The following is a 14,340-nucleotide window of genomic DNA, read 5'->3' as shown; positions in this document are numbered from 1 at the left end:
CCTGGTGGACATGGATGCAACAATTCTCAACCAAATAACAGCAAACAAAATTCAATAATACATAAAAAATCATTCACTATGATCAAGTTAAATACATTCCCAGGATGAAGGATAGTTTGATATTCCCGTATCAATCAAGGGAATATGTTACACTAACAAGAGAAAATATAAAACCATACGATCATTTCAACAGATGAAGAAAAAGCATTCTCAAAGTACAACATTCATTCATGATAGAAACCCTCAACAACATAGCTTTAGAGAGAACATATAAAGGTCACCTATGAAACCTGTAACAAACTTCATACTCAATGGGGAAAAACTGAGAGTTGAGGAACAAGACAGGGATAACCCACTCTTACCACTTTTATTCAAATTAGTACTTAGAAGTCCTAGCCACATCAATCAGACAACAACAACAACAAAAACAAAAGGCATACAAATTGGTAAAGAAGGAAAACTTTCACTATTTGCATATGACATGAGGTACTGTATACAGAAAACCCTAAAATCTCCATGAAAAAAACTACTAAAACCGATAAATGAATTCAGTAAAGTTGCAGGATACAAAATCAACCTACAGAAAAGGCTGCATTTAAATACATTAAAAACGAAGTCACAGAAAGAGAAATTTAAGAAAATACTCCCACTTACAATTGCAGGAAAAATAATTAAGTCCCTAGGAATGAACCTGACCAAAGAGGTGAAGGACCTGTACTCTGAAAACACAAAACACTTATGAAAGAAACTGAAGATGACACAAAGAAACGGAAAAACATCCCATACTCATAGATTGCAAGAAGAAATATTGTTAAAATCCTAAACAACCAAAACCAAAACCTAAACAATGTAAATGCATTACATTTAATGCAACCCTTATCAAAATACCAAGAGCATTTTTCATAGGACTGAAACCAATGATCCTAAAATCTATATGGAGCACAAAAGACCCCAAATACGTGAAGCAATCTCGAAAAAGAAGAACGAAGTTGGAGGTATCACAATTCCAGATTTTAAGTTATATTATAAAAGTGTAATAATCAATACAGCAAGGAAATTACATAAAAGTAGAAAGAACAGAACAAAAAGAAACAGAGCAAAAAGAACAGAAAACCCAGAAATAAAACCATACATACATTAATATTCAACAAAGGAAGCAAGAATATGTAAAGTCTCTTCAATACATACTGATGGAAAAACTGGTCAGGGACATGAAAAAGAATTAAAATGAACCACTTTCTTACCCAAGACACAAAAATACATTCAAAATGAATTAAAGACCTAAAAATGAGACTTGAAACCATAAAAATCATAGAGAGAGCATGGGCTTTCCAGAGAGGTTTCCTATGTCAAGGGAAAACAAACAACAAACAAACAAACAAACAAACAAACTATAGGGACTACATCAAAATAAAAACCTTCTGCATACCAAAGAAAACAATTAACAAATTACAAGACAATGTACTCAATGGCACAATAACATCACTGCAGATGACATAACTGATAATGGGTTAGTATTCACAACATGTAAAGAACTGATACAACTCAGCATCCAGAAAATAATCCAATTTAAAAATAGGCAGAAACCTTGGACAGATATTTCTCCTAAGAGGACATCCATATGGCCAACAGACACGTGAAAAGATGCTCAGTATCATAGATCATCAAGAGAAATACAAATCGAAACTACAATGATATATCACCTCAAAACAGTCAATGGCTAAAATAAAAAAAAAAAAAACAACAACAGAAGAAAAAGCAGGTGCTGATAAAGATGCAGAGAAAGGGGAATTCTCTTACACTGGTGTAGCTACTTTGGAACACAGTAAGGAGATACCTCAGAAAGTCAAAAGTAGAACTACCCTATAATGCACCAATTTGGTACTTACCCCAAAATGCCAAAACACTAGCTCAAAGGGATACGTGCAGCCCTGTTTTTTGAAGCATTATTTGCAAAAGCCAAATTAAGGAAGTCACCCAAGTGTCCAGGGAAGCATAAAGAAGATGTGATACACGCACACAACCAGAAATCCTAAAAAAGAATAAAATCTTGCCATTTGCAACATGGATGGAGCTAGACAAATCCTGTATGATTTCACTCATTTGTGAAATTTGAGAAATAAAACAAACAAGTTAAAGAAAAAAAGCAAGAAACAGACTCTTAACTCTAGAGAACACACTGATGGTTTCCAGAGGACGGGTGGGTGCCTGTGGGAATCGGATATATAGGTGTTGGGAATTAAGGAGGGCATCTGGAAGAGCACTGGGTGTTGTGTGGAAGGGCTGACTTACTATACCGTCTACCTGAAACTAATATTCTAACGTATGTCAGCTACAACGGGATTAAAAGTTAAAATTTAATAAAAAATGGTTCAATAGATATTCACATGCAAAAGAATGAAAGTGGACATTTAACTCACACAAAAATTAAATTTAATTAAAACCAGAAAACAAAACAAAACAAAGAAGACAAATACACAAACAGAAACTCCTCAAAGGAAACAGGAAAAAAGCTTCAAGAGACTGGATTTGACAAAAAGCACGGGTAAAAGCAAAACAGACAAATGTTACTACATTAAACTTTTTTGTGCATCACGGGATAAAATCAAGAGTTGAAAAGCATGCTACAGAATGAGAAAATATTTGTAAATCATATACATATAAGTCATTAATATCTCAGAGGTATAAATAATTCCCAAAATTAAACAACAAAAATATTAAATAACTCAAATTAAAAAAAAAGGCAAAGTGCTTGAATACACATTTTTTCCAATATTGATATACGAACGGCCATAATGCACATAAATAGTTGTTCAAACTTATAAATTCTCATAGAATGCAAATCAAAATGATAATATCACTTTTTTGTCCTAGCAGAATATCTACTATAAAAATATAAATACTAATACTAATACTAAGACGACGACTGCTACTACTACTAACAATAATAATAATATCAAGAGAGAAAATAACTTTTGCCAAATATGTGGAGAAACTGGTATTCTTCTGCACTGGTGGTGGACTGTAAAACTTAGAAAATTCTATGGAATACAGTATACTGGTTCCCCAAAAGAAAATTAAAATAAAATGACTCTATGATCCAGCACACCCACTTCTGGCCAAATGTCCAAACAATTAAGAGCGGAGCCTCAGAGATACTTGTATCTCTGTACAGGCATGTACACTCATATTCACAGCATCATTATTCACAACAGCCAAGAGGTGGAAGCAACCCAATGATCATCAGTGAATGAATGGATAAACAAAATGTGACATATTCATGTAATGGAATATTCAGCTGTAAATGAAAAAAAATCCTTTTACTTGCTCTGTAGCTACGTATTTTAATGAAATTTGAGGACATTATGCTAAGTGAATTACGCCAGTCACAAAAAGACACATACTTGAAATACTTATGGCTCTTCTTATATAAAGTACCAAAATTAGTCATATTCAACTAAAATAAAATAAAAATGTTATTTACCAAGGCTGGGGTATGAAGAAAACAGAGTCTTGTTAAAACAAATTTTCTATTTTTTGAAATGAAAAAGTTCTGCATATCTGTTGCACACAGTGTAGATATATTTAACATTACTGAACCATACACTTCAAAATGCTCATGATGGTAAAATTTTATGTTTTTTACCAAAACACAAAAAACATATTATTCTAACTACTGAACCAAAAAAAAAAAAAAAAAAAAAAAAAAAAAGACTTCTTAAAAGGCATCAGAAAATTAAAGTGACATTAAAGTGAGAAAAAAAGTACCGTTTCTTTCATCTGGATTTCACTGATCTTTATCTTGAAGAGTTTGTGTTTGAATTCCTCATTACAAAAAAATACATCACCATCTTCCACATCTCTGCCCTTGGGACTTTTGATAAGAACTCTAGCTCTGCCACAAGCTAATGATTGTAGAGTTCTTCTAAGTTCTCTATCCTCTGAATGAGAAAAAAAAAATGTTTAGCATTTTTATTACAGCACAGAGTTAAACAATTACAATCAATACTTACCTACTCCAGTAGCCACCTTAATTTCTTCTAAGCTGAACCGATTTCCTTCATTAAACATCAACAGCACCAATGTTTGGAAAAGGGTTACCTGGAGTTCTTTTTTGCCCTGTTAAAAGCAACATTCTATTAATTTCTTATAGAAAAATACCAATTTAATGATGATGTAGGTATGATTTTAGCTACCTAAAATCCTCGCTATTTATTATATTAAAATATTAATAGTAATTGAAACTTGAGTCCTGTTGAGGTCAAAATAGAGCTAAAAGTGGCAGACATTAACAGAAAAAAACAGCATTGGCTGTTTCCACAATAAATAAACATACTTTCCACTTTAGAACTAACAATACATTAGATACTTAAAACCCAGAAAAAATATTTGTGTTATCACCACTCATAATCAAGGTACTAAAAGTGGGTAAACAATTTCCCAGATGCTTCTTTCAGTCACTATTCACTGACAGTAACAATAAAGATTACAAAATTGTTCTCCTATTTGAGACCATTCCAAATATTAACTTTAAATTAATTAAATGTTAAAGGTGAAATCTGAAGTTTCAAGCATAAGGGGAAAACTCCATGACACTGGTCTTGACAACAACTTTTTGGATATGATACCAAAATATATGATTTGGCGTTTACGAACCCAAAGGATGAACACAGAGGAAGGGAAGGAAAAATAAGATCAAAACAGACAGGGAGACAAACCGTAAATACAGTTCTCTTAAATACACAGAACAAACTGAGGGTTTGTTTGTTGGGGGCAGTAGGGTGGGGGCATGGGCTAACTAGATGATGGATGGGCATTAAAGGTGGCAACTGTCAGGGTGAGCTATGGGTGTTATACGTAAGTGATCATTCACTGAATTCTACTCCTGAAACCAATACTATGCTATTTTAACTAACTTGAATTAAAATAAATTTCAGAAATAAATAAACAAAAAACAAACATATCATAGACCAGATCATAATGGAAGTTTTTGTGCAGGAAAGTAAATAAATTCATTCATTCTTCATTTCAAGAAAATAAAAGGTAACCTATAGAATGGCAGGAAATACTTGCAAACCCATCTATCTAATAAGGAGTAATATACAAATACATACAGTACTCATAACTACTCAACAGGAAAAAAAAATCCAAAATAAATCCAAATGAAAATAGGCATAGGGCCTGGATAGTCATTCTTCCAAAGAAGCTATGTGAATGACCAACTACATGAAAACTGTATAAAACATCATTAGTTAGGGAAATAGAAAATCCAAAAGGGAAGTTCCTCATAAAATTAAAAATGGAACTAACATGCAATTCAGCAATTTTACTTCTAAGGATATAGTTGAAAGAAAAAAATAAAATCACTACCTCAGAGAAATATGTGCACCTGCTGTTTTGCAGGACTGTTTACAGTAGCCATGACATGGAAACAACTTAAGTGTCAATGAACAGAAAAATGTATAGAGAAAATGTGATAGATTAGCTTACACAGACAGGTAAGATAGGTATGACAGACACACAGGTTAAGATCAGTATAGAGATATATAAATAGAGTTTAAAAAAATAATAATACAGAAACAATGGAATATTATTTATCAATAAAAAAGAGAGAATTACGCCATTTCTGACAACAAAGATGGATCTTGACAGCGTAACTGTAAGTGAAATAAGATACAGAAAAACAAACACCATCCCATGGAAAGGGAGAACTACAGACCAATTTCCCTGGTAAATATAAATGCAAAAATTCCCAAGATACTAGAAAACCAAATCCAACAACAGATTTAAAAAATTATTCACCACTAGCAAGTGAATTTATTCCTGGGCTGCAGGATTGGTTCCATACTCACAAATCAAGCAACGTGATAAAACATACTAATAAAAGGAATGACAGGAACAACATGATCCTTTAAGTAGGTGCAGAAAAAGCATCTGACAAAATACAGCACCCTTTTTTGACAAAAAAAAAAAAAAAACCCTTAAGAAAGTAAAAATAAAAGGAACACATATCAACATCATAAAAGACTAATATCCTCAATGGGGAAAACGAGACCTTTTCCCCTACAGTCAAGACCATGACAAGAATGTCCAGTCTCACTACTGCTGTTCAACACTGGGTTGGAAGTCCTAGCCTCATCAATCAGACAACAGAAAGAAATAAAAAGCATCAAAATCAGCAAGGAAGAACTCAAACCTTCACTCGTCTACTCTACATGGAAAAATCCAAAAGACTCCACCAAAAAACTGTTAGAAATGATACATGAATTCAGCAAAGCTGTAAGATATAAAATCAATGGACAGAAATCAATGGCATTACCACACACCGATAATGAAGCAGCAGAAAGAAAAATAAAGGAATGCCATTTATAATTGCACTAAAAACCATAAAATACCTAGGAATAAAATTAACTGAAGAGGTACAAGATCTGAATCTTTAAAACTATAGAAACTTTATGAAAGAAATTAAAGAAGACACAAAGAAATGGAAAAGGGTTCCATGCTCATGGATTGGAAGAAAAAATGCTATTAAAACATCAATTCTATCCAAAGCAATCTACATATTCATAGAAGTCCCTATTGAAGTAGTATCAGCACACTTCACAGAGCTATAACAAACAATTCTAAAATTTGTCTGGAACCAGGAAAGACTTCAAACAGCCAAAGTAATGTAAAAAAAATAAAGCTAAAGCTGGAGGCATCACAATTCTGGACATCAAGCTTTATTACAAAGTTGTAATTGTCAAGATAGTATGGTCCTGGCACAAAACCAGACACACAGATCAATGGAACAAAACAGAGAGCCCAGATGGAAGAACTGGAAGATGGTGATGTAGGAGGACACTGGGCTTACCTCGACCTGCTGATCACTTAGACTCCACCCACATCTGCTAAAATAACCCAGAAAACCACCAGAAGTCTAGCAGAATGGACTCTCTAGAGCCAAGTGTAGACAAGAGGCCCACGGAAAAGGGTAGGAAGGGCAGAGAGGCGGTGCGCGCTACACGGACTGGTGGGAAGGAGCCAGGGCAGTGGAGGGCAGCCCGCCTGGCAAGGTGAATCCACGAGTCTGGATTACAAAAGCGGAGGGGCTGGACTACGTGAGTTCTGACAGCCAGTGGCACTTAACATCTGGAATGTTAAAAGTCAACAGCTCTGCTCTCGGAGAGCAGGGAGGGTGAGAGGACACTGGGAGGGAGAGTTGTTGAGCCCCGGAAGACAGAGCTCAGCTCGGCCTGGGAACAAAGGGTGCTGGCAAGCGCCATCTGCCTCTCCCCCACCCCCCCCCCCCCCGAGCTGAAATCCCAAAGGGAACCCAGTTCCTGTCACCGAACTTGCTTGCACCTGGCAAATGCCCAACACTGTGCTTTGGTGGATCCATCCCTCCAACGGGTCTGCCTGCCTGCCTCCCTCCCAGTGCTGCAAGGCCCCTCCCGCAGGAGACCACTGACAGCAAAGCGAGCTAAGCCTGCCCCTCCTGCCCCATGCACCTTGCGGATCCACCCCGGCTAATACACCAGATCCCACTGAAGCAGCACCACAAACCTGGCGTGTGCAAGTAGCCCCGACAGGGGCCACTCCACTCCACAGTGAGTCCTGCCCCTGGGAGAGGGGAAGATAAGGTACACACCAGTCTGACTGTGGCCCCTGGCGGTGGGCTGAGGTCAGACATCCGGTCTGACTGCGGCCCCGCCCACCAACACAAGTTACTCCACACAGCACACAGGGGAAGTGCCCTGCAGTTCTGTGCCAGTCCCGGGACTATCCAAAATGACAAAACGGAAGAACTCTCTTCAAAGGACTCCAGGAAGTAACGACAGCTAACGAATTTATCAAAACCAATTTAAGCTATATAAGTGAACAAGAATTTAGAGTAATAGTCATAAAATTAATCACTGGGCTTGAAAACAGCATAGACGACAGCAGAGAATCTATTGCTACAGAGATCAAGGGACTAAGAAATAGTCAGGAGGAGCTAAAAAATGCTCTAAATGAGGTGCAAAATACAATGGAGGCGACCACAGCTCGGATTGAAGAGGCAGAGGGGAGAATAGGTGCATTAGAAGATAAAATTATGGAAAAAGAGGAAGCTGAGAAAAAGAGAGAGAAAAAAACCCAGGAGTATGAGGGGAGACTTAGAGAACTAAGTGATGCTATCAAACGTACCAATATCCATATAATAGGAATTCCAGAAGAGGAAGAGAGAGGAAAGAGGCTGAAGATGTACTTGCACAAATCACAGCTGAGAACTTCCCTTATCTGGGGAAAGAAAAAGGCACTGAAATCCAAGAGGCACAGAGAACTCTCTCCAGATGTAGCTTGAATCGATCTTTTGCACAACCTACCATAGCGAAACTGGCAAATGCAAGGGTAAACAGAAAATTCTGAGTGCAGCTAGGGATAAACTCTCTCTAACATATAAAGGGAGACCCATAAGACTAGTAGCAGACTTAGCTACTGAAACTTGGAAGGTCAGAAAGGAATGACAGGAAATCTGCAATGTGATGCAGAGACAAAATATGCCCTCGAGAATCCGTTATCAAGCAAGTCTGTCATTCAGAATAGAAGGAGAGAGAAAGGCTTTCCCAAACAAACAAAAACTGAACGAATTCATCACCACTAAACCAGCCCTACAAGAGAGCCTAAGGGGGATTCTGTAAGTGAAATGTTGCAACGACCACAAAGTACCAGAGACATCACTACAAGCATGAGACTACAGACATCACAATGACTCTAAACCCCTATCTTTCTATAGTAACACTGAATGTAAATGGACTAAATGCTCCACACAAAAGTCATAGGGTATCAGAATGGATAAAAAAAAAAAAAAGACCCATCTATTTGCTGTCTACAAGAGACTCATTTTAGGCCTGAGGACACCTTCAGATTGAAATGAGACTGAAAGATGGAGAACTAGCCTAGTACCAGAAGTCAAAAGAAAGGTGGAGTAGCCACACTTATATCAGACAAACTAGACTTTAAATGAAAGGTTGTAACGAGAGATGAAGAAGGGCATTATATAATAATTATAGGGTCTATCCATCAGGAAGAGCTAACAATTATAAATGTCTATGCACCAAATTCTGGAGCCCCCAAACATGTAAAACAACGAATCACAAACATAAGCAACCTTATTGATAAGAATGCGGTAATGGCAGGGGGCTTTAATACTCCACTTACAACAATGGATAGATCATCTAGACACAGGATCAATAAAGAAAGAAGGGTCCTTGACAGATATAGTTAGAACTCTGCATTCCAAACCAACAGAATATACTTTCTTCTCGAGTGCACATGGAACATTCTCCAAGATAGAGCACATACTGGGTCACAAAACAGCCCTTCATAAGTATAAAAGAATTGAGATCATACCAAGCACACTTTCAGACCACAGGCTATGAAACTTGACATCAACCACAGGAAAAAGTCTGGAAAACCACCAAAAGCATGGAGGTTAAGGAACACCCTAGTAAAGAATGAATGGGTCAACCAGGCAATTAGAGAAGGAACTGAAAAATATATGGAAACAAATGAAAATGAAAATACAACAATCCAAGCGCTTTGGGACGCAGCAAAGGCAGTCCTGAGAGGAAAATACATTGCAATCCAGGCCTATGTCAAGAAACAAGAAAATCCCAAATACATAATCTAACAGCACACCTAAAGGAACTAGAAGCAGAACAGCAAAGTCACCCCAAACCCAGCAGGAGAAGAGAAATAATAAAGACCAGAGCAGAAATAAATAATATAGAATCTCAAAACACTGTAGAGCCGATCAAGGCAACCAAGAGTTGGTTTTTGAAAAAATAAAATTGATAAACCTCTAGCCAGGCTTCTCAAAAAGAAAAGGGAGATGACCCAAATAGATAAAATCATGCATGACAATGGAATTATTACAACCAATCCCTCAGAAATACAAGCAATTATCAGGGAATACTATGACAAATTATATGCCAACAAACTGAACAACCTGGAAGAAATGGACAAATTCCTAAGCACCCATACGCTTCCAAAACTCAAACAGGAAGAAACAGAAACAGACCAATAAACAGTGAAGAAATTGAATCAGTCATCAAAAATCTCCCAACACGTAAGAGTTCTGGACCAGATGGCTTCCCTGGGGAACTCTACCAGACATTTAAGGCAGAGAAAATACCTATCCTTCTCAAGCTTTTCCAAAAAATAGAAAGGGAAGGAAAACTTCCAGACTTATTCTAGGAAGCCAGCATTACTTTGTTTCCTAAACCAGACAGAGACCAAGCAAAAAAAGAGAACACTAGGCCAATATCCCTGATGACTATGGATACCAGCAATTCGAATTCAACAGCATTTAAAGGGATTATTCAACAAGATACCAGCACATTGAATTCAACAGCATTTAAAAGGATTATTCACCATGATCAAGTGGGATTCATTCCTGGGCTGCAGGGCTGGTTCAACGTTCTCAAGTCAATCAATGTGATACATGGGAGGGGGAGGGGGAGCGGGAGAGGGAGAGGGGGAGAGGGAGAGAGGAAGAGGGAGAGAGGGAGAGGGAGAGGGGGGAGAGGGAGAGGGAGAAGGAGAGGGAGAGGGAGAGGGAGAGAGGGAGAGGGAGAGGGAGAGGGAGAGAGGGAGAGGGAGAGAGGGAGAGGGAGAGAGGGAGAGGGACAGGGAGAGGGAGAGGCAGAGGGAGAGGGGGAGAGGGAGAGGGAGAGGGAAAAAGGGAGAGGGAGAGGGAAAAAGGGAGAGGGAGAGGGAGAGGGAAAAAGGGAGAGGGAGAGGCAGAGGGAGAGGGAGAGGGAGAGGGAGAGGGAGAGGGAAAAAGGGAGAGGGAGAGGGAGAGGGAGAGAGGGAGAGGGAGAGACGGAGAGGGAAAAAGGGAGAGGGAGAGGGAAAAAGGGAGAGGGAGAGGGAAAAAGGGAGAGGGAGAGGGAAAAAGGGAGAGGGAGAGGGAAAAAGGGAGAGGGAGAGGGAAAAAGGGAGAGGGAGAGGGAGAGGGGAAAAAGGGAGAGGGAGAGGGAAAAAGGGAGAGGGAAAAAGGGAGAGGGAGAGGGAGAGGGAAAAAGGGAGAGGGAGAGGGAAAAAGGGAGAGGGAGAGGGAAAAAGGGAGAGGGAGAGGGAAAAAGGGAGAGGGAGAGGGAGAGGGAAAGGGAAAGGGAAAAAGGGAAAGGGAAAAAAGGGAAAGGGGGAAAGGGAAAGGGAAAAAGGGAAAGGGAAAGGAAAGGGAAAGGGAAAAGGGAAAGAGAGAAAGGGAAAGGGAGAAAGGGAAAGGGAGAGGGGAAAGGGAGAAAGGGAAAGGGAAAGGGAGAAAGGGAAAGGGAAAAGGAAAGGGAAAAGGGAAAGGGAGAAAGGGAAAGGGAGAAAGGGAAAGGGAAAGGGAGAAAGGGAAAGGGAAAAGGAAAGGGAAAGGGAAAGGGAAAGGGAAGAAAAAAGAAAAGAAAAGAGGGGAGGGGAGGGGAGGGGAGAACCATATGATCCTGTCAATCGATGCAGAAAAAGCATTTGACAAAATTCAGCATCCTTTCTTAATACAAACCATCGGAAAAGTTGGGATAGAAGGAACATACTTAAACTTCATAAAAACCATTTATGAAAAGCCCTCAGCTAATATCATTCTCAGTGGGGAAACACTGAGAGCTCTCCCCCCTGGGAACAGGAACACAGATGTTCACTCTCACCGCTGTTGTTCAACATAGTGTTGGAAGCTGTAGCATCAGCAATCCGACAACAAAAGGAAATCAAAGGCATCAAAATTGGCAAAGATGAAGTCAAGCTTTCACTTTTTGCAGATGGCATGATATTCTACATGGAAAACCCGAGAGACTCCATCAAAAGTCTATTATAACTGATACATGAATTCAGCAAAGCTGCAGGATACATAATTAACGTGCAGAAATCAGTTGCATTCTAATACACTAGTAATGAAGCAACAGAACGACAAATAAAGAAACTGATCCCATTCACAATTGCACGAAGAAGCATAAAATACCTAGGAATAAACCTAACCAAAGATGTAAAAGATCTGTATGCTGAAAACTACAGAAAGCTTATGAAGGAAATTGAAGAAGATACAAAGAAATGGAAAAACATTCCGTGCTCATGGATTGGAATAATAAATACTGTCAAAATGTCAATACTACCCAAAGCAATCTACACATTCAATGCAATCCCAATCAAAATTGCCCCAGCATTCTTCTCAAAGCTAGAACAAAGGATCCTAAAAATGTATGGAACCACAGATGACCCCAAATAGCCAAAGTAATACTGAATAAGAAGACCAAAGTGGGAGGCATCACAATCCCAGACTTTAGCCTCTGCTACAAGGCTATAATCATCAAGACAGTATGGTAGTGGCACAAAAGCAGACACATGGACTAATGGAATAGGATGTAGATTTCAGAATTGGACTCACAAAAGTATGGCCAACTAATCTTTGACGAAGCAGGAAAGAAGATCCAATGGAAAAAAAGACAGTCTCTTTAACAAATGCTGCTGGGAGAACTGGACAGCAACACGCAGGAGAATGAAACTAGACCTGTTTCTTACTCCACTCACCAAAATAAACTCAAAATGGATAAAGGACCTGAATGTGAGACAGGAAACCATCAAAATCCTGGAGAAGAAAGCAGGAAAAAAAAAAAAAAAACAACCTCTCTGACCTCAGCCCCAGCAATTTCTTACTTGACACACCCCCAAAGGCAAGGGAATTAAAAGCAAAAATGAACTACTGGGACCTCATGAAGATAAAAAGCTTCTGCACAGCAAAGGAAACAATCAACAAAACTAAAAGGCAACCAACGGAATGGGAAAAGATTATTGGCAAATGATATATCGGACAAAGGGTCAGTATCCAAAATCTATAAAGAACTCCCCAAACTCCACACCCAAAAAGCAAATAATACAGCGAAGAAATGGGAAGAAAACATCAGTAAGACACCTCTCTAAAGAAGACATCCAGATGGCCAACAGGCACATGAAAAGATGCTCAACGTTGCTCCTCATCAAGGAAATACAAATCAAAACTACACTGAGATACCACCTCATGCCAGTCAGACTGGCCAAAATGAACACATCAGGATACTATAGATGCTGGAGAGGATGTGGAAAAACGGGAACCCCCTTGCGCTGTTGGCTACAAACTGGTGGCAGCCACTCTGGAAAACAGTGTGGAGGTTCCTCACAAAATGAAAAAATAGATCTACCCCATGACCCAGCAATAGCACTGCTAGGAATTTACCCAAGGGATACAGGAGTGCTGATGCATAGGGGCAATTGTACCCCAATGTTTATAGTAGCACTTTCAACAATAGTCAAATTATGGAAAGAGCCTAAACGTCCATCAACTTATGAATGGATAAAGAAGATGTGGTTTATATACACAATGGAATACTACATGGCAATGAGAAAGAATGAAATACGGCCTTTTGTAGCAACATGGATGGAACTGAAGAGTGTCATGGTAAGTGAAATAAGCCATACGGAGAAAGACAGATACCATATGTTTCCACTCTTATGTGGATCCTGAGAAACTTACAGAAGACCATGGGGGAGGGAAGGAAAAAAAAAGTAGAGAGAGAGAGGGAGCCAAACCATAAGAGACTCTTAACAACTGCGAACAAACTGATGGTTGATGGGGGATGGGAGGGAGGGAAGGGTAGGTGATGGGTATTGAGGAGTACACCTGTTGGGATGAACACCGGGTGTTGTATGGAAACCAATCTGACAATACATTTCATACTTAAAAAAAATAGAGAACCCATAAATCAACCTACAAATGTTATGGCCAACTGATCTTTGGAACAGCAGGAGAGAATATCCGAAGTAAAAAGACAGTGCCTTAAGCAAATGGTGACTGGAAAACTGGACAGTGACATGTAGAACAATGAGCCTACACCATGTTCTCATACCACACACAAAAATGAATTCAAACTGGATGAAACACCTAAATGTAAGACAGGAGACCCTCAAAATCCTAGAGGAGAAAATAGGAAACAACCCCTTTTTGTTTGGCTGCAGAAACTTCTTACTGGTCATCGCCAGAGGCAAGGGAAATAAAAGCAAAAATGAACTACTGGGACCTCATCAAGATAAAAGCCTTCTGCGCAGCAAAGTAAACAATCAACAAAATTAAAAGGCAACTAATGGCAGGGTGAACACCTGGGTGGCTCAGATGGTTAAGCATCCTCCTCCTGGTTTCAGCACAGGTCATGATCTTGCAACTGGTTTGTGAGATCAAGCCCCAAATTGGGCTCTGTGCTGACAGCATGGAGCCGGCTTGGGACCCTCTCCTCTCTTTCTCTGCCCCTTCTCTGCTCTTTCTCTCTCCGCCCTCTCTCAAGATACATAAATAATCAGTTT

At 39.1% G+C, this 14,340-nt stretch overlaps 1 protein-coding gene across 1 annotated transcript in view; it reads right to left on the bottom strand.

The window, feature by feature from the left end:
• LOC145715078 (cullin-4B-like) overlaps positions 1-14,340 on the bottom strand; it is a 137,977-nt gene that overhangs the window by 30,714 nt on the left and 92,923 nt on the right. The window contains 2 exon segments of the mRNA XM_081794661.1: positions 3,769-3,941; positions 4,014-4,119. Coding sequence (XP_081650787.1) covers positions 3,769-3,941; positions 4,014-4,119 — 279 coding nt within the window.

This window comes from Panthera onca, chromosome Y, assembly GCF_046562875.1.
Source record: "Panthera onca isolate mPanOnc1 chromosome Y, mPanOnc1 haplotype 2, whole genome shotgun sequence".
NCBI classification, from domain to species: Eukaryota; Metazoa; Chordata; class Mammalia; order Carnivora; family Felidae; genus Panthera; species Panthera onca.
The sequence above is the reverse complement of the archived record's forward strand: the minus strand, read 5'-3'. Positions and strand labels throughout refer to the sequence as shown.